The 22,889-nt window shown below is 56.0% G+C and overlaps 7 protein-coding genes across 7 annotated transcripts; 2 read left to right on the plus strand and 5 right to left on the minus strand.

The window, feature by feature from the left end:
* Positions 1–304: 304 nt before the first annotated feature.
* MONBRDRAFT_9072 (uncharacterized protein) lies at positions 305–4,669 on the minus strand (the record flags this gene model as incomplete). The annotated part of the gene is made up of 7 exons (XM_001746707.1): positions 305–1,993; positions 2,270–3,160; positions 3,291–3,463; positions 3,936–4,066; positions 4,203–4,273; positions 4,371–4,459; positions 4,576–4,669. 7 exons carry the CDS (start codon positions 4,667–4,669, stop codon positions 305–307), a joined length of 3,138 nt encoding a protein of 1,045 aa, XP_001746759.1.
* Positions 4,670–5,408: 739 nt separating this feature from the next.
* On the minus strand, positions 5,409–12,283 carry MONBRDRAFT_9073 (uncharacterized protein; the record flags this gene model as incomplete). Its single annotated transcript, XM_001746708.1, has 12 exons — positions 5,409–6,196; positions 6,315–6,779; positions 6,910–7,030; positions 8,269–8,432; positions 8,529–8,725; positions 8,868–9,165; positions 9,826–9,961; positions 10,240–10,366; positions 10,659–10,920; positions 11,360–11,704; positions 11,808–12,112; positions 12,198–12,283. 12 exons carry the CDS (start codon positions 12,281–12,283, stop codon positions 5,409–5,411), a joined length of 3,294 nt encoding a protein of 1,097 aa, XP_001746760.1.
* A 410-nt stretch (positions 12,284–12,693) lies between these two features.
* On the minus strand, positions 12,694–15,248 carry MONBRDRAFT_9074 (uncharacterized protein; the record flags this gene model as incomplete). Its single annotated transcript, XM_001746709.1, has 9 exons — positions 12,694–12,732; positions 12,867–12,956; positions 13,035–13,265; positions 13,360–13,566; positions 13,671–13,787; positions 13,910–14,115; positions 14,363–14,456; positions 14,576–14,634; positions 14,717–15,248. 9 exons carry the CDS (start codon positions 15,246–15,248, stop codon positions 12,694–12,696), a joined length of 1,575 nt encoding a protein of 524 aa, XP_001746761.1.
* A 386-nt stretch (positions 15,249–15,634) lies between these two features.
* Positions 15,635–16,880, plus strand: MONBRDRAFT_32837 (uncharacterized protein). Its single transcript, XM_001746583.1, has 5 exons — positions 15,635–15,786; positions 15,872–15,959; positions 16,116–16,184; positions 16,292–16,548; positions 16,661–16,880. The coding sequence occupies exons 2-5, from the start codon at positions 15,885–15,887 to the stop codon at positions 16,707–16,709; spliced, it is 450 nt and encodes a 149-aa protein (XP_001746635.1). The 5' UTR covers positions 15,635–15,786; positions 15,872–15,884; the 3' UTR covers positions 16,710–16,880.
* A 294-nt stretch (positions 16,881–17,174) lies between these two features.
* MONBRDRAFT_9075 (uncharacterized protein) lies at positions 17,175–18,107 on the minus strand (the record flags this gene model as incomplete). The annotated part of the gene is made up of 6 exons (XM_001746710.1): positions 17,175–17,246; positions 17,342–17,415; positions 17,488–17,555; positions 17,682–17,796; positions 17,888–17,981; positions 18,105–18,107. The coding sequence occupies 6 exons, from the start codon at positions 18,105–18,107 to the stop codon at positions 17,175–17,177; spliced, it is 426 nt and encodes a 141-aa protein (XP_001746762.1).
* An 837-nt stretch (positions 18,108–18,944) lies between these two features.
* Positions 18,945–20,391, plus strand: MONBRDRAFT_9076 (uncharacterized protein; the record flags this gene model as incomplete). Its single annotated transcript, XM_001746584.1, has 4 exons — positions 18,945–19,325; positions 19,455–19,646; positions 19,746–19,919; positions 20,155–20,391. 4 exons carry the CDS (start codon positions 18,945–18,947, stop codon positions 20,389–20,391), a joined length of 984 nt encoding a protein of 327 aa, XP_001746636.1.
* A 407-nt stretch (positions 20,392–20,798) lies between these two features.
* Positions 20,799–22,874, minus strand: MONBRDRAFT_32838 (uncharacterized protein; the record flags this gene model as incomplete). Its single annotated transcript, XM_001746711.1, has 5 exons — positions 22,623–22,874; positions 22,429–22,512; positions 21,607–22,295; positions 21,280–21,491; positions 20,799–21,132 (listed from the first exon to the last, which is right to left on the minus strand). The coding sequence occupies exons 2-5, from the start codon at positions 22,505–22,507 to the stop codon at positions 20,799–20,801; spliced, it is 1,314 nt and encodes a 437-aa protein (XP_001746763.1). The 5' UTR covers positions 22,508–22,512; positions 22,623–22,874.
* Positions 22,875–22,889: the final 15 nt, after the last annotated feature.

Here is a 22,889-nt window from a genome sequence, read left to right on the forward strand (position 1 = left end):
TTCCAGAGAAGACAATTGGATCGTAGTTTATGACACATTATTATCGTGACTGTCCCAGGCCACAGAGGCGGCTAGGCGACGCAATAGCGAGCGACGCCACAGCAGAGTGCACAGCACTAACTAGGACTTGAACTCGAGGAGGAGAAAGGGGGAAGGAGAGAGAGAGCGATAGAGAGGGAGAGACTTGAAGCGCGAGATCCACAACGAGAAACCAAGACTAAACCAACATCCGATATGAAAACCGAGACAGGGTGCTTCCAAATACGCTTTTTCACTGCCGGTGTTGACAAATGAAAGGCGATCGTCAGCGTCGTGAGGGCGCCGAATGGCTTTGGTTCAGGAGCGTCTCGAGTGGTGAAATGCCCGAAGACATGGAAAGTCCTTCTATCATGATGGGTGCATGGTCTGTGTCACGGGGCAATTTACGACCCGGTACCACAGGTACCTCGCGCGCATGAGCCATGATGGGGTCGCCAGAGCGCAAGGACTGGACGTTGACTGCTGCTGTATTGGTATGTGCGGGAAAGTTCGGCCGAGTACTCGGCGTTGAGGCATTAGCGGAGGCTTGCGAAGTGCTCCCGGGCTGATCAGCTGAGGGTCCAGTAGTAGACGCCTCAGTCTCGGGTTGTGCACCATCACGTTGGCTATGACTCATGAGAAAGCTCACAAAAACACTGGAAAAGCTGGCACTGCCGTCCTCGGCGACTGCACCTGTTGGAGCAGGGCGCGGAGCTGTGGAATCTCGCTCAGTTGCACCCTTGCCTTGGTTAGACCCACCAAACCAGCCTCCGAATAGGCCCTGCGAGCGCCGGGAAGCTGCGCGTGCAGAGCGAGACGTTAGTGCAGGAAGATCACACAAGTCTGCCAGCAAATCCTGGACCTGCTCGCGTTGTGGCCCCTCCGAGGAGCTGAAGTACTGGCCAATGGTGTTTTTCAGCAAGGTCAAATCCATCAGGTGCTCATCGGCCCGCGCGATGACGCGTTCAAGTCGTGCTTTGGTATCATCAACTTGCTTTTGCAGGCGTTCACGGTCATGCTCAAGTGTCGCCTGCATCGCCTGATCGTATTGCGCATTGGCCAGTTGCGTTCGTTGCGCTGCCAGCTGTTCCTGAGCCGCATCGCGGGCCTGCTCAGCCGCCGCAAGCGCCTGCTCAGCACGCGCGGCGCGCGTTTTCAAAGCATCAAGCTCATCGCGCAGTCGATGGTGCACGCCCTCAATCTCCAAGGCCTTCTCACTCTCGAAGGATTCGAGCACCATCTGGAGGTTATTCATCTCTTGACGCACTTGCTCAAGTTCGTCAGCCTGGAGCCGAACTTGAGCACGGGCCTCTTCATTCTCCGAAACCGTGGAGGAGAGCTTCTTTTCCAAGGAAGCAACACGTGAGCGATAGGTCTCGGCTCGAGCGTGCAATGTTGTCATTTCCTTCTGAAGGCGCTCTACTTCTTGCCGAGCTTCGGAGGCACCTTGCTCGTCGTGGCGCAGCAGTTCAAGCTGCTGCTGTGTGCGTTGCTCTTCAATCTGCAGCAGGTGTTGTTGAAGACGCGCGCGCTGTTGCTCAGCCTTCTCAACGGCGCTCTTGAGCGAGGCAATCTCCTCTTCTCGTGCGGTCAACACGGCCTCTGTGCGTTGCAACTCTTCTCGAAGTGCCTCAACAACAGACGTTTCCACGGATATTTCCTCCGCATGCGCGGGTGCCTCTTGCACCTGTGCGGGTGCTTGCTCCACGGTGGGCATGGGAGCTTCGTCGGTTTGGGTGGCGATTGTGAGTTTTGGCACCAGGCCTTCTGGCTCTGATTGTGTCAAAGTAGTGGCTGATGGCATCTTTTTTGATTCAGCCTGCAGCTCCTCAATCTGCGTCAACAACGCGTTGCGCTCGCGCGCCAGCAATTGTTGGCCCCGCTGAAGGTCGTCAATGTCACTCAGAGCTTGCTGCAACTCCTGCTGGGTTCCTTCACAGCGTAAGGCCATTTGCTCCAGCTCAGCACTTTGTTCCTGGCAAGAGTGGTACAGCAGCAGGATGAGGCTCAGCGATGGTCACCAGAATGTTCACTTGCAAAGTCACATGCTGTGCCTACATCATTGGAAGGAAGAGTGTGATCCGCCCGTTCCTGTAATGCAGCAATCTGTTCCAAAGCGGCCTGATGTTTTTGCGCCAGAGCCGCAGCAGCTGCCCGCTCCGCCTACAAAGGGCAAGGCACTATGAGGCACTACAACTTCATTTTTGATGGAGCAAGGAACAGCAAGGGGACTAAACAACGCAAACGTTACCTCAAGCTGTCCTTCCAGGGCAGCCACAATTTCGGCGTGGAGCTCAGCTGCCACACCATGCTCGACAGCAGGGGTGGCGACACGGGCGTCTGCTAATTCTGCTTCAAGACGGGTGACATGTGTGGCATGAGTCTCGGTCAAATCCTGATGCTGCGCCTCCAGCTCCCTCAGTTCGTGCTCGAGCGCCGCAATTCGCTCCTGAGCACTCGCTTCACGAAGACGACAGGCTTCCACTTCCGCTTCGGCGCGTACAGCGCGCTCTGCAGCCTGCGCATCTTGTAGCTGCAAACGATCTTCAGCAGCAGCGGCGCGCTTTTCAGCTTCTTGGCACGCCTGTTCACGATCTTCCAGTCGCTCCTCCACCACGGCCAGCTGCTCATCCATTTCCGCCAGCTGTTGTTCCGCGTCTGCGAGGCGAGTCTGAAGCTGTTGCGTGACATCGGCATCAGTGGAGCCTGCTTGCGTTTGGCTGTCAGACCCGTTCAGCTCGAGCTCCTGCAAGCGCGCTCGGAGCTCACGCTCAGTGCTTTGATGGCGAAGGGTGTCTTGCTTCAGCGTTGCGGAGAGCTGTGAGATCTTCTGTTGCGAAGCTTGCAGCTCCATATGCAGAGCATCGACTGTGGCTTGAAGCTCGGCGTGCGCGTGGTCACTATCCTTCGTTTTGGTGTTGGCAGCACCAGCCTCAAGTGCCGTTGCAAGTTCATCCTCAACCTCGGCAATCTGCTCACGCAGCTTATGATTGGCCCCTTTCATCAGCGTCAACTGCTGGTCTAGCCGCTGACCGCGTTCTCGTTCAGCTTCGAGCTCCAACCGCAAGGCATCGACTTGATCAGAATGCACGTCTTGCGTTGCTCGATCCCCATCTCGATTGCTCACCGATGGGCTTTGTTTCTGATTGAATATAGGAGATAAATAAGTAAACACATCAAGGTAAAAAGTGATCAGCACGACAGGCGCTGGCGGAGCATTGGGTGGGAGTTGGCGGTGGCAAAGCAGGGCCAGGGCAGACCATGACACGGACCGCAGAATTGGTTTCGAATTCCTGTAGGCGAGACTTCATCTGTGCCAACTGGCTGGCATGCTGCTGCTGCAATTGCACCATATCCTCTTGGTGCTGATCACCAACTAAGCGCAGCTGCTCCTCAAGATCTTCAACCCGTGTGCGCCACTCCCTGATGTCTTCGTCGACTTTGTCTAGACACAAGGGTAGAAGGGGTGGGGGAGAAGAAGAAAAAGAAGAAGAAGAAAAAGAAGAGAAGGAGAGAAGGAGAGAGAGGCAGGGGGGCGATGTTAGTTTGTGATTGATCGTTTTGTTCAATGAAACATGCCCACGGGAAGCGTCGGCAGATCCAATTCAAAAGCATCATTGTAGTGAGACAGTCTTGAAGCCTCCAGGCAGCTCCAACCTGTATGAAGAGCGACGTGGCCGTTTGTGCGTGCTTCGTCCAGGCCAGGTTCCATGGAACTGGGTGTAGAGTCAGCATTTTTTAAATGATTGGGCACTAGCGGGGGTGAAGCAGGCAGTAGGTCCACCAGAGCCGTGCATGAGGGCCAATTCGTTACAAGTTGCTTTGAAAAGCATCGCAGAGCCGTTGTGACGGCGGTGCATGAAAATCAAGCAAGTCCAAACCGGACAAGCACATGGAATCGGCAGTTCAAGACGGACATTGACTGTGTTGAGCCAGATCGGCGAGAGCTGTTGAGGCATGCTCCTGACGCATCTGCTCTGCAACCGTTTTGTATGTGTCGATTTCGGCTTGCTTCTCCTCAATCAGATGCCGGTATTGCTCGGACATGCTGTAGGCGAGGAGCACGGGTTTGTGACCCAAGGGGCAGCTCACGATCGTAAGGGTAGACACGATTGTTGCGAATCGAGAAAAGGAAGGAGGTAAAAATAAAATCAAAAAGCAAAAAGCAAAAAACAACAACGCACGTGTGAATTTGCGATTCGGCATCGTCAGCCCGTCGCTCGGCCGTGTCGCGACCTTCAATGAGGCGATCACGCTGGGCTCACGAGAAGGGGCAAGGAATGGCGAGAGGGGCACGTGAGAGGGTCGAAAGACTGCGCAGGCCACTTTGTGATGGAACAGCAGAGTCGCACCTCCTCTTGCAGGCGCATGGCCGTATCATACAACTCGACGAGCTGCCGTTGAGTGTCCTGCAGTTGCGACTGGAGTGTTTCAGGGTCAACTGGGGGATCAAGCAGCAGCAGAGATGTGAGTAAGTGCGGGGCGAGGGGCGCGAAACAGAGTCAAGTAAGAGTGGCCAACGAGGGCCATATGCCAGCGTGGGCAGTTTGCACGCACCATAGCCATCGGTGCTCTCATCGGTGAGAATGTCCTCGGTAAGCGAGCGCACTTGCCCGACCAAGCCGGTCATGGAGTTGGATAGCCACGACATTATGACAGGGCGAGCAGCGGTGGCAACCAGAGGTTTGCCACGCTACCTCCGGTTGGGTGCAGGGCCCAGAAATCGGACAGCAATGCTCCGATCTGCAATGCAAAGCGTTGTCGTGCCAAGGGGACACCAAGCGCTTCCTCATCCGCGTTTCATCATCATCATCACTGCCTCACCCAGTAACGACCACTCGTCAGTCGCTCGCAAAGGAACCCCTGGGATCCTGATACTCAGCTCGCTGGCTCGACAATGTCCTCCACCAGCCAAGGCTTGGGTTACAAGGTTTTGGAGGGAGGCAGAGAAGGTGACAAGGTCAGGCCGATCCACAAGACTGCATCGGCGACGACGGCGACGGCGGCGCAGAGGCGCGACGTGTTCAAATGTAAGAAAAACCCCCAAAAAATATCGAAAATTTAATTTTTTTTTCGACTTTACAATCTTTTTTTCTTGAAATGATATTATGGGCATCGATCTGTTTGTATTTGTAGCTGTATCTGGCTTGATGCAACTGGTGCGGCTGCGTGTCAATCCTTGAGATTCCCTATCATCGAGGTGGTGGGTGGTGGAGAAGAAGTCAACTTAGCTGCATTGCTTATGTCTAATCGTGGCGCTTTTTACCTCTCCTTTGACCACTGCGCGAAGAACAGAGACATGGATAGGAAGAGGCCCAGCCTTGAATTTGTCTTTCTCTCAACACCCCCAAATGGTGGGGTTGAGCGGGCCGCAGGCCCACTGCCCAGGGCTAAACGTAGGCCGCACGCCCAGAATTTGGTTCAGAATCGTCGAGTGTGTCCAGGGATGCAAGGTCAAGGACAAAGTCATTGCCTCGGACGGTGCGTGGTACTGTCGTGACCCGGTCCCCTTCGTCATCATCGTACAGGGCATGGCTCTCGCGGTGCAGGCGAGATGCCCGCCAGCGATCTCGCGTCTCGTGGGCCTCAAGGGCCCGGGCCTGCTCTTCAGAGACCTGGCGCGCTGCGCTGAGATGCCGACGGCAGAGCATGGGTCGCGCACTCACGGGTCGATGCTGCGGTTTAGCTGGATCAGGCTTGGCTGGCATCACAAAGCTCGCCGGGCGTCGTTCAGGTGAGGGGGTTTGTGTGCTCGCCTCAGCCACAGAGTCAGGCTCAAAAACGGAGTCATAAGAATCGGGGCGCATGAGCGTAGATGGCGGCCGCAAAGCCGAGCCTGGGTGCGGCGACACAGGGATGGGCGTGTCTCCCTGCTCAGATGGCGAGGCCACGCTTCCCTTGTTCGCCTTGGGCTTGGAATCCAGGACCAAGAGCTCCTGGCGCACAGATAGGGCTTCCTCCAGCTCCGTTTCGTACACTTCGTCGCGATGCTGAAAGAGTGCGATCTCTGCGGGAGTAAAGTGATTTAGTTGAAAGGCTTGGATCTGGCCTGCAATCAGCGAGCGCTGAAGTTCCAGTTGCGTGATGTAATCTCGTGTGATTGCCAGTGCTCGAGGCACACGCTCCAGCGCCTGGATCATGTGATGCTGCTCGGTTAGCTCGTTAATCTCATGAATGACTATTGACACCGACCCGGCAAGGCATGAACGGTGAACGGTCAGCGAGAGGGGGTTCAGGGCGGCAGATGCATCGACCACAGCAAAACAAGCATGCGACAAAACGGTGTTGTGACGTACAGTCGTTAAACTCCGAGCGAAAATACATCAGGAGATGCTGTGAAATGCCAATGAGCTCAAACATCCGGTCATGCGTCCGCGAGGATGGCGCCGAGGCTTGGGCTGTGACGCGAGCGTTGGGTTCCAATGGAGGACTGCGAGCCTCCACAGCCTCGCTCACGGAGCGACTAAAGGTCACCGTCTTTTGCAGACTGCCGGCATGAAAGCGACGCACAGCATTGGGCTTGCGCCGGGCTTCGGCGGTGAGGCGGCGACGGAGCTGCGTCGAACGTGGCCCATTGCGCGCCGCACGTGGGAGGGTATCGCGCCCGGTCACAATCTCCTCCAGTTCCTGATCGAGTTCGGCATCATCATCCATTTCCAGTAACTCGGAATCGAGATCAGCTTCCGCAGCCTGAAACAGAGCACGATCCAACATCTCCTGTAGATACAAATAATGCTTGACCGAGTTTTCCTTGGCTTCATCTGAAAACACGAGGACGCGAGCCCAGTATGAATTAGTGCCGATTGACCCCTTGTGTTTTTATCGAGAGGTTTTGTAGAGCAGGAGGAGCTTCTAGTCATCCCACACCACGGCATGGGCAGGAGAGCGTACCACGAAGTTGCCGTTCAAGGCTCTGCACGGCCTCTTGCGTTCGCTGAGGACGCCCCTTATCAAAATAAGCATCAAAAGCGTATCGGGTGATGGGTAGGTTGCTGTAATCACGTTCGTCAATCTGCAAGTCATGCGGGTCGTGCAAAGCAGCGTGAGAGGCCGACCGCGCCATGCAAGCCTTGAGTGTCGGTCGCATGGCCTGACCTTGGTCAAGCGGTTCTTCAAACCCCGTTGCACGGTATCGGGGCGAAACGCAAGTTGAATGAGCCAGTATACAAGCGTAAGTCCCTTTTGTGGAAAGGTCATTAATGCCACAATGGCCAGCGCCCTAGCCGGTTAGGAGTGCACAAGGCAATAATTGACCAGACGCTCGAGTCATACTCGCGCCCAAGGCACGCAAAGAGTGTGGTGGCTTTGAGCAATGGGCAAACAGCACGTTTGGGCCTACCACAGCAGACCGTAGATATTGTCACTTTCGCAGGGAAAGGAGCGAAGCTGGAAGAGTACGGAGATCACAACAATGTCCCATGCCAGGTTGACCGGGGCCAAAAACTACAAAATTGATTCGTACGAACGGCCGCCAACATGCTCATGTGAGACCACGGGGGCGGAGGGGCCGGCGTCATGTGTGGTATGCACGCCAAGGTCGAACTTTGAGAACAAATGCCGAGGGGGAAGCCTCCAATTGATCGTAATAGTATAAGGCACGCAATGACGTGTATAGGATAATGTCCATCTTGCGTCGAGTCGTCATGAGACGCTGGAAGGGTTGAGAGCCGCAGGCAAGGAAAACAAGAAGAACGACGACCGCACGGTCACATTGAGCATGGGCGCAGTGGCCAGCGGGCAAGGGCCAGTTTGCACACGAAGGAAGGACACGCGTACATGAAGCCAAGCCCCGTCGAGACGACCCCGCATAGTTCGGCTGGTTTGATCGTGGTTTGGGTTGGTGGTTGAGGCGGAGGGCAACGGCTCATCCCAATCCTGAGACAAGTGGCGCAGGTGTGCAGGCAGGAGCGAGCGGGCGCGGTGAAACGCTTCTTGTTCTGCAAGAGCCACATCGAGTGAGGTATAACAAATGTGATGGCAAGTTGTGCGTCGGCCCAGTGCATCGCGTTCGCAGTCAAAGGGGATGGCAGGGGCTGGGGAGGCGCACCAGCTTTATTGTTTTGAACAATCTGCCGGCGAGAGGTAGAAATGCGCTGTTTCCAGCGCAATGTTTCCAGATAGATCACGATACGGTTTAGAAGCATAGCAAAGCTGAGGACGGCCTGCGGGAAGAATCAGTTGGTGCTGAGCACGAGCCCACATTTCACATCGCTGGAGGCACCGGGCGCAAGCCACGAATATCAAGCCCACCTTGATGATGAGAACAGTGGTGATGCGGAGCTCGCCAACCGTACATTCCTGCTCGTATTCCAGAGCCAGAACGACCACCGTGGCCAGAATCACAAAGGGCAGGTATACGAGCCCAAGGAGATTTGCAAACAAGAAAAGCTGCAACATGATCGGGCCCAGCAAGCCTGTTGTCGAGGGGCCATGCAGCGTCAAGTCATGTGCCAGCAAATACGACCCATGGTTGCCAGTGCAATGCGGTAGATTGCGCGCTCACAGCCGACCTTGGAGCACTGTCTCGTTGATTTGTACGTAGTGGCCTTCATCAGGGTTTAGTTCGACCTTGAAGCATGCGGGAAAGACGCGGTTGTAGCCTTCGATGGTGGCCTGATCCAAGGGGTCATCCACGTTGGCCGTCACCATCGCCAGCCGTGGAACGGCGGGAAGGTGGCGTGCTGAATGACAGCCAACCAGAAAGAGGCTAGCGGGGCAAGTGGATGGTGAGGAGGTGAGCGAGCCATGCATGCGAGTGGAGCAGTGAGGGAGGGCCCGAAGCGCGGGGGGAAAAGGTTGAGGCACGGGGTCGGCAGTGTTGACGAGGAGCAAGCAAAGCTCTAGCCTACCGGCCAGTCATGAGCCAAGGGTCGGGGTGCTCGGTGATGACATCGATGCAGTCGATCAGATCCTGCCAGAGCGAGTTGATGACGCTCGCCAGCTGCAGCTGCTGCTCACTGCTGCGGGACACGGTGGAGGCCTTGCGCATGGCTCGCGAATCTCTGAGCTCATGGGCACTGCCGTCAGAGCTAGCAGAAGGAGAGTGCGCACGCCGATTCCAGCGTCGGCGCCGAGCTCGTGCACCCATGATGGCGATGACCGAGCAGCGTGCCCGCGACCAACGCCTCAACAAGGCCCTTAACAGGCCTGGAATAATTGCGCAAAAACGGCACACCCCCTGCAACAGGGACCCGAAACCAGCTGCCCCTCCGCTGCCATCGCGTCTTCTCTCTCGCTTCGCTTTGATCCCTCCCTCTCCCCAAGGACCCCAAACAGCCGGTACCAATCTCAGTCGAGAGAGAGAGAGAGAGAGAGAGAGAGAGAGAGAGAGAGAGAGAGAGAGAGAGAGAGAGAGAGAGAGAGAGAGAGAGAGAGCGACAGAGAGAGAGAGAACACACATGTAAGAGTATGAGAAAGAGAGAGTTTTGGAGAGAGTGCCACACAGAGACACAGGGACACAGGGACACAGGGACATAAGGACAGAGGGACAGAGGGACAGAGACACGGAGACACAGGGACACAGAGACACAGAGACACCGAGACACCGAGACACCGAGACACAGAGACACAGAGACCACAGAAATCACAGAAACAGGTACAGGCAGAGGAGTCGGGGTTGTGCAAGACAAGGGGGACACGGTGCAATGTTGTGAGAGAGCGCAGGAGGGAAGAAGAGGGACTGATTCTTTCAGGCTGAGAATGGATTCATGGGTGTCCCTTTTCTTACTGGCTGCCTGTTCAGCACGCCAGACTAGTTGGCATGTAGCATTTGCTTGAGGTTGCGAACGGCGGCAACAAGGTTTTCACCTTGCAGCTTGCCGTTGGCTCCCGAGCGTTGATCCCCTTCATCAGCGAGCAAAAGGTTGAATAGTCGGTGAACGCGCTCGGCATTGCTAAAAGGACAATATGCTCGATGCTCTCGCAGCGGGTCAAATGGGCCCAACTAGAACAAAACGAATTGACAGAACCAGTGAGGTCGGATCGCATCGGTTTACTTCCACGCGTGTAGCGAAAGCGTTCAAGCCACGACAGGCAAGTCTCGCAGAGTCATGTACCTGGACAGTCTTGACGCGCTTGGCTGGGGGTGCCTATCAAATTAAAATGGGCCCAGGGGCGAGGTCTTAAAGTAAGCACGGCTCGGTCGGTCGGTCGGTCGGTCGGTCGGTCGGTCGAACAAGCAAGATCAAGGTCAAACCCAACGCTTACTGGCCCAAAGCGTACCTGTGAGGTTGAGGTTGAGTTTGCAAGGCCCGGTGAGGAGACTGCTCCTTTGCTGCTACCAGCTGCAGTGCCACTGGCCGGCGCTGTACATGGGGTGGGCACATATGCCGGGCGAATAAGTCTGCACCTGCGTGGTAGAAAAGGCCAGCCCTCTGGTGCAGTGTAGCACATCAAACCTTGGTAATAAATGGGCTTGCCAAATAGCAGGTGGCTCTGGCTCGTTGCCGCAGCACCGAATCTTCAGCAAATAGATGGTCGAAATTTCACGGCAAGACACGGGCTATGAGAAGAATTGCCCACCCCCCTCCCCCGGCTCGGAATTTGGGCGCACATCATTCACCCACAAGACGCACAGCAACGGCACAAGAGAGTCTCGAAGCAACCCAGGCACCAACAAAGAGGAGAAAGCAAGGGCCCACCTCGGCTTTGATGTGTCAATGGCTTGCGCTGCTTGTGCGCGTCGGATCACCTCGGGGCTCTCGGTCACCGCACCAGGGGTGCGCTGCGTCGGGGTGTGCAGTCGCGAGCTAGGGCCACTGGTGGCAGGGGATGCCCAACGAACGGCCACATGCGCGTCGGAGCCAGGCGTGCGCTGGGTGGAGGACACCCGTGTAGGTGTTGGGGTGCTTGGTTCAACGAGAGATACGCTGCCAGAGGCAGTGCGCTCATCCTCACTTGTCTCTGTCATGATAAGGGGGGGACGTGTCGGGAGAGGGGTGGATGAGTGCATGCAGCCGTGATCGACCCATCTCTAGCGCGGGCGCGTTGGCACACGCTATGGCTGACCGGAGGTAGGGGCGTGTGTGCCACTGAGACGGCGGGCTGGGGCGCTGCGGGGAATGACGTTGGTGGCTTCGACGACGCTATAGCTATGAATGTTGCAACGGCGGTGGCAGGTTTGGCAGTAAAGGTAGTGTTGGTCGGCATGGGACGTCAATGTGGTCCAATGGGCCAGAGCCAGCACGGTGGCTGCCGCATTTGCATTGCCTATGCACAGTGGGAGCGAGACGCGCGCGCACGCACACACACACGAGTGTGCGGGCAGTGAGTCACCCATGGCCTGCGCTTGCATCTTGGTTGCACGCTTAAAAGGAGAAGGACACGGCTAGCAAGAGCTCACGTTCAAGGCGGGTTTGTAGCCGTTTGAGTTGGGTGCGGACCGTGAGGGCACCCTTCAACTCGGGCAGCTGACCCAAACGGCGGTCAATGAGATTCACTCTATCAGAGGCAGGCGCAAACATGGTGAGCCGAAGCGAATTACGCCGGCGCCAGTCGCAGCGAGCAAGCATGAACATCCTCCACCCGGAAGCTGCGACACACCGTTCCAGGAAGGCGGCACGTTCGACAGCAGCGACGCCCAGAGCGGGCATGGCCAGGGATTGGGGCGTGGCATTGCCCTTCCATGGGCAGGAGACGAGGTGTTCGGTGCTTAGCTTTTCAAAATAGCTCTCGGCGAGCGCAGAGCCTGCGGACCCACGCACGCGACACCGTGAAGTTGGAAGCCCGCCTTTTGGTGCGAGCAAAGCGCTTGCTGGAGGCCGTGAAGCTAGCTGGTAGGACCCACTTACGTTGGTCGGCATCCAAGCTTGCATCAAACTTGACGACAAAGGAAGCTTTGCACGAGACACACGTCAAGGTGTCGGGGCCCGTGTTGATCCAGCCAAAGCGGGCACACTCGAGTGGCGATAGGCGAATGGGCTTGGCGAACCAGGTGTTGAGATTGTAGCTGTCAACGCGGCGATGAAATTGTTGCATGTTCCAAGGACGCTCTGTCCCATCTTCTGAAGCCATGCCGCTCGCTCCAACGGTCGCTGTTGAAGAAGCCGCCTCCTGGCTAGCACTGGCTGCCGCCACTGTCTCAAGCTGTGAATCGCTACGCCAACAACCAAGCAATGTCCATCATCAGTCTGACCTCAACTCGGCACCCCAACCAGGCCCTCCATCCAACCCATACCCACCTGATAGACTTCATCAACCGGCGCACCCGCAGCTGGGCCTCCCGTCGACCATCCGCCGGCGGGCTCTCCCGCACCGGCTGATCCATGGCTGCCGTTGAAACGAGGTCAACGACGTTGTCGTTCAAACGTGTGTGTGTGTGTGTGTGTGTGTGTGTGTGTGTGTGTGTGTGTGTGTGTGTGTGAATTTGAAAGAGACGACAGAAAAAGTAAAAAAAAATAAAAAATACAGTGAACAGAGAAAAAAGAGAGAACAAAAAGAGATTTTTGTTTTTGCCGGGGACGTGTGGGAAGAGGGGTAGGAGATGAGGAAGGGTTCGGGGTCACGACAAGAGGCCAGGTCGACAAGAGGACTAGTGGTACGAAACAGCCATTCGCATGGGCGAGGGTCGCCCTTTTCTTGAAGCAATAGGCAACAGTGGGCAAAGTTGAAAGCGCTAGAGCTCTGTCATGAATTGAATATGAATCTCGAGGAGTGGCTCGGAAAACAACGGCGCGACTACTTCATCGAGCCAGAGAAGGATCCTGAAATGTTGACCTTTGGGCAGGAAGCGGAATATGAGCCAGGACACAACCAGGATCATCAAGCTTATGGATAGATGATGCAAACTTGATTGCAGAGGTTGTCAAAAGGTCCGAGGCAGCAGGCTGCAGGGGTGAGTACAAACGTACCGAGGCGCCAGTGCCACCACGGCGCGAAGACTGCTGAAGCTTTTTGAAGCTCATGGCCATTTTGTCAAATCCAGTCGCAGAAACCGTTTCCTGAAAGCGTGGCCAACAAGGAATGTGATGTGCTGCACCAGGAGAACGGGCCAGGTAGCGTCAGAGCTCGTGTCATACCTTGACGTTGGGATCAATGGGGCGCGCCACCTTGTGTTCTGGTCGCTTGATGTAGGTGCGTGTCTGAGGCTGCGGCATGCGGGCACGGGCAATAAATCCCTTTTCGCCGGGGCGTAGACGAGAAGTGTCAACTGCCGGGGCTTCTGATGCTTTGCTGTTGCCTCCTGACGATGCCCGCCGTGCCATGCGAGCCTGATGCAACACGATCGCGCGCTTCTCTTCCTCCGGCAGCTGCAACAGTCAGAGGCCGCAAGGCATGAGCCACGGATTCTCCGGACACTGGCGAGGTGGGCGGGTACGCCACGGGGCAGGTGCAGAAACAAACCTGGTCAAACTTGTTGTGTGTACCCGTGAGCTGGCGGGTCCAGGCTTCAATGAGACGCGTAAGACGCTGCTTATTCTCAATCGTCTCTTTGGGGTGCTGGCGCAAAAAGTTGCACAAACGGCCTAGTTTGGATTCCTCAAAGGATTCCTTGTCTTGTTTGTCAAAGGGTGGCATGTGCTCGAGTGCACTATACATGGCGTTGCGAACCTGGCATTGCGCGCGGGTCGGGGCAGGGAGCGACAGAGTGAGGCGAGTTGAAGCGCGACGCAGTATTCTAGCGAATGAAGAGCCATGGATAACCCAGCACGAACCGGCTCAGGGGGCAGGGAGCGGTCAGGCAAGGGCTTGAGCCACAGCGCATATTGTTTGTAGGCGGCGTTCTCAAAAAAGGTTAATCGGTACGAAGCGTGCTGGATATATGATTTGGCCTGGACAAAAAGCAAACAAACAAACAAACAGACAAACAACCAAGCATGGCGCATGTGGGCAGGGAAAGAGCGGGAATAAGCAAGATCAAAAGTCGTGCCGGCGGAGGGCAAGTGGGCCCTACCGATTCAAGATAGCGGAGCTTGTAGACGGCGGGGCGATGGGCGTAGACGGCTTTGATGTCCTCTTCCGCGGCCACGGTCATGCGGGTGAGGACCGTTTTGACGACCTCATCCTTCATGGTATCATCACCATCCTGAGCGCGGCGCTTGGGGCGCTTTAGCTTGGCCCACGGGGAATCGTCAGAAGCCGTGATTGGAGCTACGGGCCCTGCGAGACACGGCCCAGGTGTGAGAAGAATCCTCGGTCGACTGTTGTACACGTGCAAAGACGTGCAAAGTGTGTCCGGGCATATGACGAACCATCGTCTTCGGCATCCTCGTCCACCGCTCGCTTTGAACCTATCAGGCGCCCGCACGACAAAAGGTATGCAAGGGAACGATCAGAGGGCAAAATTCGACGGCAGCGGCCGGTGCTATGGTACTGGTCCTTGGCAGCGGGCGGCTGGCGTGCTTACGTGGGTTGCGGCGGTACGTCTTGCTTTTCTCCTTTGGCGCCTCTTCTGGTTCGGGCTCGGGCAGGAGCTGCGAAATTTCGCTTTGTTCAAAGCCCTGTGGCATCAAGCAGAGCGGGTGATTCGGGGTGAACAACGATTGATGCTCTGCTGGTGTGGAAGGGGGCAGGCCTGGCGCGAGACACGAAGAGCCGGTGGCAGGATCATCAAGCCCACCTCAAACTCTTCGTCTTCGTCGTCATCGTCGTCATCAAAGCCGAACACGTTGGCCAGCACTGTAGCAGCGAGATGAGGGGCACAGTGAGCGGGGCGGGAGAAAAGGGCAAGGCTGTAGGCGTGCCGCGTGCTTGGGCATACCAGCGTTTGTTTCCATGTCAAGGTTATTGCTGGCGTCGGGGGCCGGCTCCTCAGCACTGGGATCCGCTTGTGCGTCCTGCATAGTCTGATCGGCCGCATCGTCGTTGGCATCAGCGTCAGCGTCAGCCTCGGGCGCCGTGTCTGCTGACACCGGCTTGTCCTCGCTGCGCTCGGGCGCCAGCTCATCCTCAGGTGCCGTGTCCACGGCTGCGGAGGTGCTCTGTTCCTCAGACGCCGCAACGTCTGCTGACGCATCCATGTTTTCAGCTTCCTGCTTGCTGACCTCGGCCTCTGAGACCGCGCTCGTCTCGGGCTCAGCACCTGTATCCTCTGTGGCGGGCGCGTCGGGCTCAGCCTCATCAACGGGCGCCGCCGTAGTGTCGGTCGGGGTCGCCTCCTCCGAGGCATCGGGCTGCGCCTCTGGCGCCGACCCATCTACATTATCATGTCCATCATCCTCCCGGTTCTGGTCCGCCACCGCCACCGCCACTGCCACCGTCTCGGCCGGTGCTGCCGTATCTACCTCGGCCATCCCCAGTCGGCGACGAGAGAGGAGAGAGAGAGAGAGAGAAAAATAAATCGGATCATTCTTGTCACAAGGAGCAAACGTATCATTATCCTTCTCACTGTATTCGCTACATCAACCTCTGCAATAATCTCTTGTGTCTGCTCTCTCTCTGCCTCTCTCTGTCTGTCTCAGTCTGTCTCAGTCTCTCTGTCTCAGTCTGTCTCAGTCTCTCAGTCTCTCTGTCTCTCTGTCTGTCTCTGTCTCTGTCTGTCTCTGTCTCTGTCTCTGTCTCTGTCTCTCTCTCTGTCTCTGTCTCTCTCTCTCTCTCTCTTCAATCTCTCTGTCTCTCTCTCTCCCTCTTCAATCTCTCTGTCTCTCGCTTCAATCTGTCTCTCTCTCGCTTTGTGTGCTTTTTGCAGTTGACAGTGGACGGAACGGCATCGCTCGGGGTGGTGCTTTCTTCTAGGGCTTGGCGTCTTGTATCCGAATCGCTGGGGAGTGAGGGTGTTGAGTTCTCGAGGGGTTCTTCATCTTCTTCATCTTCTTTTCCGTTGCTTGGACGGTACGTGATTGCTGGGGTGCCGAGACTGGTCGAACAGGCCACTGGACGTGTTCTTATCAACTTCTGGCTCGACGGATGCCTGCAGATAGACCAGCATCATGACCGCAGACGTCTTGCTCTGGATCTTTGCCGTCGTTGTCGTGGTGGCTCTCCTTTTCCTCATGGTTTACAATGTAGGTCAAGGCTTGCGCTTGTTGGAGTTGGCCGGGCGCCCCCGCCCTTTTTTTTTTTTTTTTTGCACCATGCAATGCTTGCTTGGACCGACTCGCTCGACTCCCGCCTCGCCCAGCTCCCGTCTCGCTCATGTGGCGTGGCATTGTCAAATCTAGCTCCTGGCCTTTGATGAGCTGGCGCATGATCACAAGAACCCTATTGACGTGTGCAACTCCCTCAACCCGGTACGACTTGACCGACCGACCAGCCTCTTGTTGAGTCAGCCCAACTCGACACATCGTGATGCGTTAGACGCGCTTCCTGCTCACACCGATTTAATCTGGACTGGTAGCTGGTGCTGCCCGAGTACATTGCGCAGGGTGTTCTGACGCTGTTATTCCTCTTGACGGGCAACTGGATGTGTGCATTGCTGATGGCACCTTTGACCTGTTACCATGTCTGGCGCTACCTGAACCGCCCCATGATGTCTCAACCGGGCATTTACGACATGACCGAGATGTTCAACCGGGATGAAATGCGTCACAACAACGTTGAATCCGCCGTCAAGCTGGCTTTCTACATGCTGACCTTTTTCTACTTTTTGTATCGGTACGTGTTGTTGCGAATGGCAGCTGGGCTCAGCCATACCAGCACCACGCGGCGGCCATATGCAATCGTCTTATGCCTCACCCTATTTGCTTTTTTTAATGTCTGGGTGCAGCATGATGTATGCCTTGCTGGCCGATGACGACAAGTCAACATTTGCCTAAAGCGATGCTCTTGATTTTTTCTTCCCCGGGGCCGGGGACAGTCACTCACAAACCCGGTGGTGGTGGTGCTGCTGCCTGTGTTGACCATTTTTTTTTTCCCAGCATGCTACCTCTCTTGATGGAAATCAACCTAGCGCGTCGTTTTTTCGAATGAATTTACATGTCAATGCCACGGCATCACGCCAAGCTAATGCATCTACAGTTCAAACGCTGGGGCAGCATGTAGGCACATGCAAGTGTCCACAACCTGCCTGAGGGCGCACGTTTTAGGTTCACACCATCACAACAACAACCAGAAAAAAGAACAACAGCCCCCGCCCCCTCTCCAACTGACTCTTTACGACAATGTCACGGCATAACCGAGCAGGGTTGACTATTCGACCAGCTCAGCCGCATATTCCACTCATTTGCACACCTTCACACTTCACACCAAAGACTCGGATATGATCGCATTGAGCTCGGTGATTAGCCGAAAAAGCCAAGCTTGGTCTTCAGCCACTCCTCGGTCATGTCTTCGGCATCGCGCATCTCAAAGACCTGTCAGATAGCAGGGCAGAATGCAAATCAGGGCTGACAGGTGCGCGCGAGCCAATGGGTTCGGTGAATCTTGTGACAAGCAATGGCGGCCCGACCTTGGTAATATCAGTGGCAGCAAGGACCGAGGGTTTCGAGCCAGCATAGATCATGTTTGTCTCAGGCTTGACGCCTAGGATCACGAAACAAAAATGAGAAGGCAGGTGCAAGCACAAAGACACGGGGCAGTATGAACCATGCCTACCACTGGGGCAGTAGTAGATGAAGCAGAGCGGGTAGGAGATGCGTCCATCGCCATGATCATGGCAGTAGCTGTTATGACAACCACACCACAAAGGGTCATCCTCAGATGAGCGCACCATAATTCACCAGAGCTTCCCGCCGAAAGATGGCCATGGTCAGGAACGACGTATGGTCGAGCACAGCAGCTCTTCTCACCTGTAGGCGACGAAGCGAGGGTTGAACTCGGGGAGCTCTTCGGCCACTTCAGCGATGGTGCAATCTTCCATCTCATCCTCAATCTCGACCTCCATGGACTTGACGTCGATTTTCACTGGAGGATGGACAGCGGGGGCTGGTGAGTAGGAGCTTGTGGCAGGCCGGGGAAGATGAATCGGGTGCAGCAAAGACAGTCATGTACGCACTGATGATGGCGGCGCAGTTCTTGGCCTTGCGAAAGCGAAACTTTCGGAGCGCTGCCTTGACCTCGTCAGGGATGGTGCAAACATGAATGTCCGTCTACAGCACCGTGAGCAATCGCAAATCACGAGTCACGCAGCAGCCATGTCATCCGCAGAGAAACCCGCACAATCACCCCACCCCACACGCGCCTCAGCCAAGTCGAGCCAGCTTCACACGTACCATGATATCGGTTGAGACACGGCCGCCAGAAGCAAAAAAAAAAAAAAATGAAATGAAGAGGGAGAGAGTGAGAGAGCAACAAAATGAAGAGAGAGAGAGAGAGCTTGAGAGAGAGAGAGCTTGAGAGAGAGAGAGCTTGAGAGAGAGAGAGCTTGAGAGAGAGAGAGCTTGAGAGAGAGAGAGCTTGAGAGAGAGAGAGCTTGAGAGAGAGAGAGAGCTTGAGAGAGAGCTTGAGAGCTTGAGAGAGAGAGAAAGAGCTTGAGAGAGAGAGAGAGAGAGCTTGAGAGAGAGAAGAGTGAAGCGTGTAAGAGCTTGAGAGTTTGAGAGTTTGAGTGTGTGTGCGAGAAAAGTATTTTACATCTTCACCCAGCCGTCTGTTTTTGCAGTCAAGCATTTCAGAGAGAGAGAGAGAGAGAGAGAGAGAGAGAGAGGGAGCTGCGCGGTTTTTGGCAGTGGTGGCAGTGGTGGCAGTGGTGGCTGCATCGAGGGTGGCGCGGGTATTCGTTGTTTCACTCCGATGTGCTTTTGAATGTGGCTCGCGGGTCCGGTTGGCATCACTGAACTGAGTGAGGTGGCCTTCATCAGAGGCGTTGGCGTGGCGTGAGCTTGATCGTGCATGCGAGTCAAAGACTGACTGGCGCAGGGTACGTGTGATGGTCACGATAGCAAAGGGCAGCGGCATTGGATTCCTAGTGGCCACTTGTTCAGGTTGCCATTTTGGTATTGATAACGTGGCACTGCCACGCCATTGGCCGCAGCCCCGCTGACCATCATCAACAGCCAAATCAGCACACTCGCAAAGCCAGTGGGCCAGTCGCGGCCGTAGCCACGCACGCTGCCATGGATGCGGGCGAGGCTCAAAGAGAGCCCCAGGGCCGGGCCCATCAACCACAGCGACTGCTGATCACGGGCGGCGCCGGCTTTATAGCCTCACACGTGGCCAAGCACTTTTTGACCACCTATGAAACCTATGAGCTCGTTGTCGTGGATGCCCTCATGTACTGTGCCAATCGACGCAACCTACCCGAGCATCCGCGGCTCACCTTTGTCCACGGTGACATTACCGATCTTGCAGCCGTGGAGCATCTTCTCTGCACGCACCGCTGTGATACCATCTTGCACTTTGCAGCCCAAACCCACGTCGATCGCTCCTTCGCCAACAGCTTCTCTTTCACCCACAACAACATGCTCGGAACACATGTCATGCTCGAGGCTGCCAAGGTAGGTCCCAACCCATCCTTCGCTCTATTCTTGCACAAGCTTGCCGCTGCAAATTCAAATCCATCATTTGCGACGCTCTTTCGGGTTCACCTGCGTCGCCATTGTTAGCGCCACCGCGATATTGTCCAGCTCTTTGTCCACGTCAGCACAGACGAAGTGTACGGCGAAACAGTGCCGGGCGAAGACCGCCACTTTTTGGAGAAAATCTCCCCACTCAACCCGACCAACCCTTATGCTGCCAGCAAGGCAGCCGCAGAGATGATGGTCAAGGCCTATCAAAAGTCGTATGACCTTCCAGTCATTGTCACCCGTGGCAATAATGTATGCTGCCCGCCCTCTCCCCTCCCCACCCCTTCAGTTCATGTCCAGCAGCCGCACCATGGGCTCCGGCCCTGATCTCTCATCCTTCATTCATCTTAGGTGTATGGGCCTCATCAGCACCCAGAAAAGCTGGTGCCCAAGCTCATCTACCAGGCCCTCCGTGACCAGTGCTTGACCTTGCACGGTGATGGCTCGCAGCAACGCGGCTATGTTTTTGTTCAAGATGTTGCTCGGGCATTTGACATTCTCGTCCACCGAGGTACGGGTCTGCACGTGTGCGCGTGCCCATCTGAGCGCTTGGTTATTCATGCATGCTCACTACCTTTTGTTCTTTTTTTTTGAAAAAAACAGGCTTACCAGGCCAAACATACAATATTGGCACTGACACGGAGCTGTCCGTGCTACAAGTCGCGCAAGACATTTGTGATCTCCTCGGCAAGCCGCGATCCTTGATTACCCACGTCGAGGTGCGATGGTCATGCACCCCCACTCGCTGTGCCTTGCCTAGTTGCTGCGCTTGCTGACAGGTTCGACTCGAATCTGCAATCGCCGCACGCAGGACCGTTGCTTTCAAGATCGTCGGTACCTCGTCGCCAACGAAAACTTGCTTCAGCTCGGGTGGGCGCCCGGCACGTCATGGCGTGATGGCCTGAGGAGCACCATTGCTTGGCAGCGCGAGCACCCAGACTACTGGCCAGATCTGGAAGCGGCATTAGAGCCGCACTACCCGACCCCGGCCGAGTGACCGTGGCGAGCAACGCCAGCGCCCTCGCTTTGTAATAGACGCCAGACGCCGTGCGTGACATGGCCTTGTTATTTAGGACCTGGCTGCTCAAGCCTCGCTTCCCCATCATCTCAACCCGATTCGATCTTCTCTTCCTCCCAATCGACATGATAATATTCGCCTTGTCCCACGCATTGCGCTTTCTCTCAACAGACACGCCTACCCATCCTCATGCCATTCTTTCTTCAAGATCGCGTCCTGGGATGATCTAATGATGAGTACCCGATGGTTCGACAACTGTGATTCAACTGGTTTTTATCTTCATCAAGCAGGGGCTCGTAGCGAGCCGATGTAGCACCCCCAAGGCAGAAAAACAAGCACAAGCACACGGGTGCGGACCATGCCGGCGAGTGCAAAGAGTGCAGGGCTCAGTTATATGTCATGTAACGGGCAGTAGAGCTAAACTTGGCAAAGCCCTTGATGACCTTGTTGATGGCATCGATAAAGTCCTTCTCGGTGGCCACCTTGCGCCGGGCACGAATGGCGTACATGCCGGCCTCGGTGCAGACGGAGCGAACCTCGGCACCCGTGCAGTTGGGACAGAGGCGTGCAAGGAGTTCGTAGCGAATGCCGCGTTCCACGGACATTGACTTGGTGTGGATGCGGAAGATGTTGGCGCAGCCCTCAATGTCAGGTGGGCTAAACTCAACCTTGCGATCCAGACGACCCGGACGTAGGAGTGCCGGGTCCAGAGTGTCCGGTCTGTTGAACGTGGGCGAAGGAGCACAAGGAATGAGATGTCAGCGCTCACAAGACAGTCGGCGGACGGCTTTGAACGAGACGCGGCCTCCTGTGGCATCCACGTAGAAATGGTGGGTTGCAAGGTTGTAATCAAAGACAAGACCGTACCGGTTGGTAGCCATTAGCACCTTGATGTTGCCACGAGCATCAAAGCCGTCAAGCTGGGTGATGAGCTCAAGCATGGTTCGTTGCACCTCGTTGTCACCACCGGCGCCGTCATCGACACGAGCCCCGCCAATAGCATCAACCTCATCAAAGAAGATGATGGCCGCCTTCTTTGTGCGTGCCAGTTCAAAGATTTCGCGGACCATGCGAGCGCCCTAGTGTCGAGTTTCGAAAGCAGGTGAAGAGAGCAACAGGGGCCGAGCGGTTAGGTGGCGGCGCAACAGGTCACAAGGTGTACGCCTGCAAAGACAGGGCGAAGGTCTGACACACCTCGCCGACGTATTTCTGGACCAGTTCCGAACCAATGACACGAATAAAGGCAGCATCGGTACGATTGGCGACGGCACGAGCGCACAGGGTCTTGCCGGTACCGGGTGGGCCGTAGAGGAGGATGCCCTTGGGCGGGTCGATGCCCAGATCCACAAAGCGCTCCGGGTGGAGGAGGGGCAGTTCAACGACTTCGCGCAGCTTTTGGATCTGCTCTTTGCAGCCGCCAACATCAGCGTAGGTCACGTCGGGCTTGTCTTCTACCTGCATCATGGTAACGCTGGCGTCAATCTTGGGGGGCAGGGGAATGTGGATCTGGTACTTGGTGCGGTCGACGCCCACGCGCATGCCCTCTTCAATGTCAGTCGGGGCAACCTTCTCGTGGAGAGCCACCACAAACTTGGCAATCTGCTTGATGTGGATGAGGTATTTGTTCTCATCCTCCGTGTCACCGGCCATGATTTTGGTGCAGCGGGCCACTTGGAGGGGGTGCTCCTCGCTCATCATCTGCTTATCTGCGGCCAGATCCCACAAACTGGGGTGGGCCAAGCCCGTGTCTGACTCCTTGATACCGGTCATTTCCTTGATCTTCTTGAGGCGAGTGTTCACGTCCTTCTCCGCGTCTTTAATGGCGTTGGTGTAAGGGCCCACACCATAGGTTTTGAGCATGGCAATGTCACCAGCATCGAGGGCTGACGGAAAAAGCAGACGGACACCAGGGCGGGGCAAATGGCGCGTGAGTCGGCGGCTCTCGTGAGCATATGGTACCTGTGGACCGAGGGCAGCCACCCGAACCAAAAGCCATCTCATCACTCATCAACCAACCTTGAATGTCCTCCGTCTCGGCCTTGTCGTCAACGACACGACGCTGGTCGCTGCCCAAATAGTCCTTGCCTTTGGCCATGATGACTGTCGTCCGCCGCGAGGTTCAGTAATGCACGACTTGATGAGCGCAAAGGCGAATACACGGTCAAGGGCGGCTCGGCGTGCGCACGGCACAAGGCAGTTGCACGGCTCACCTGGTGCTCGGGGTTAAAGCAACGTCAGACGTCCTCTGGCTGACCAGTGTGCTTCCTTCTGCTTTTGACTTGGAAGAAAAGACCGGCGCCGCCAAGGTCGATGCTCGCTCAGGTCACAATGCAAACGGCCTCCCAACAAGCGTTGTGGGCACCTCCACGTCGAGGTGCAGAGCCGCAGAGAGACACTGACGAGACAACGCGACAGCTGATACCACTGGCAGGGCTTCTCCTTGAACCCGCAAACAGAAAAAAGCCACCAACAAAAAA

This window comes from Monosiga brevicollis, genomic scaffold (assembly GCF_000002865.3).
Source record: "Monosiga brevicollis MX1 MONBRscaffold_13 genomic scaffold, whole genome shotgun sequence".
Classification (NCBI taxonomy): domain Eukaryota; class Choanoflagellata; order Craspedida; family Salpingoecidae; genus Monosiga; species Monosiga brevicollis.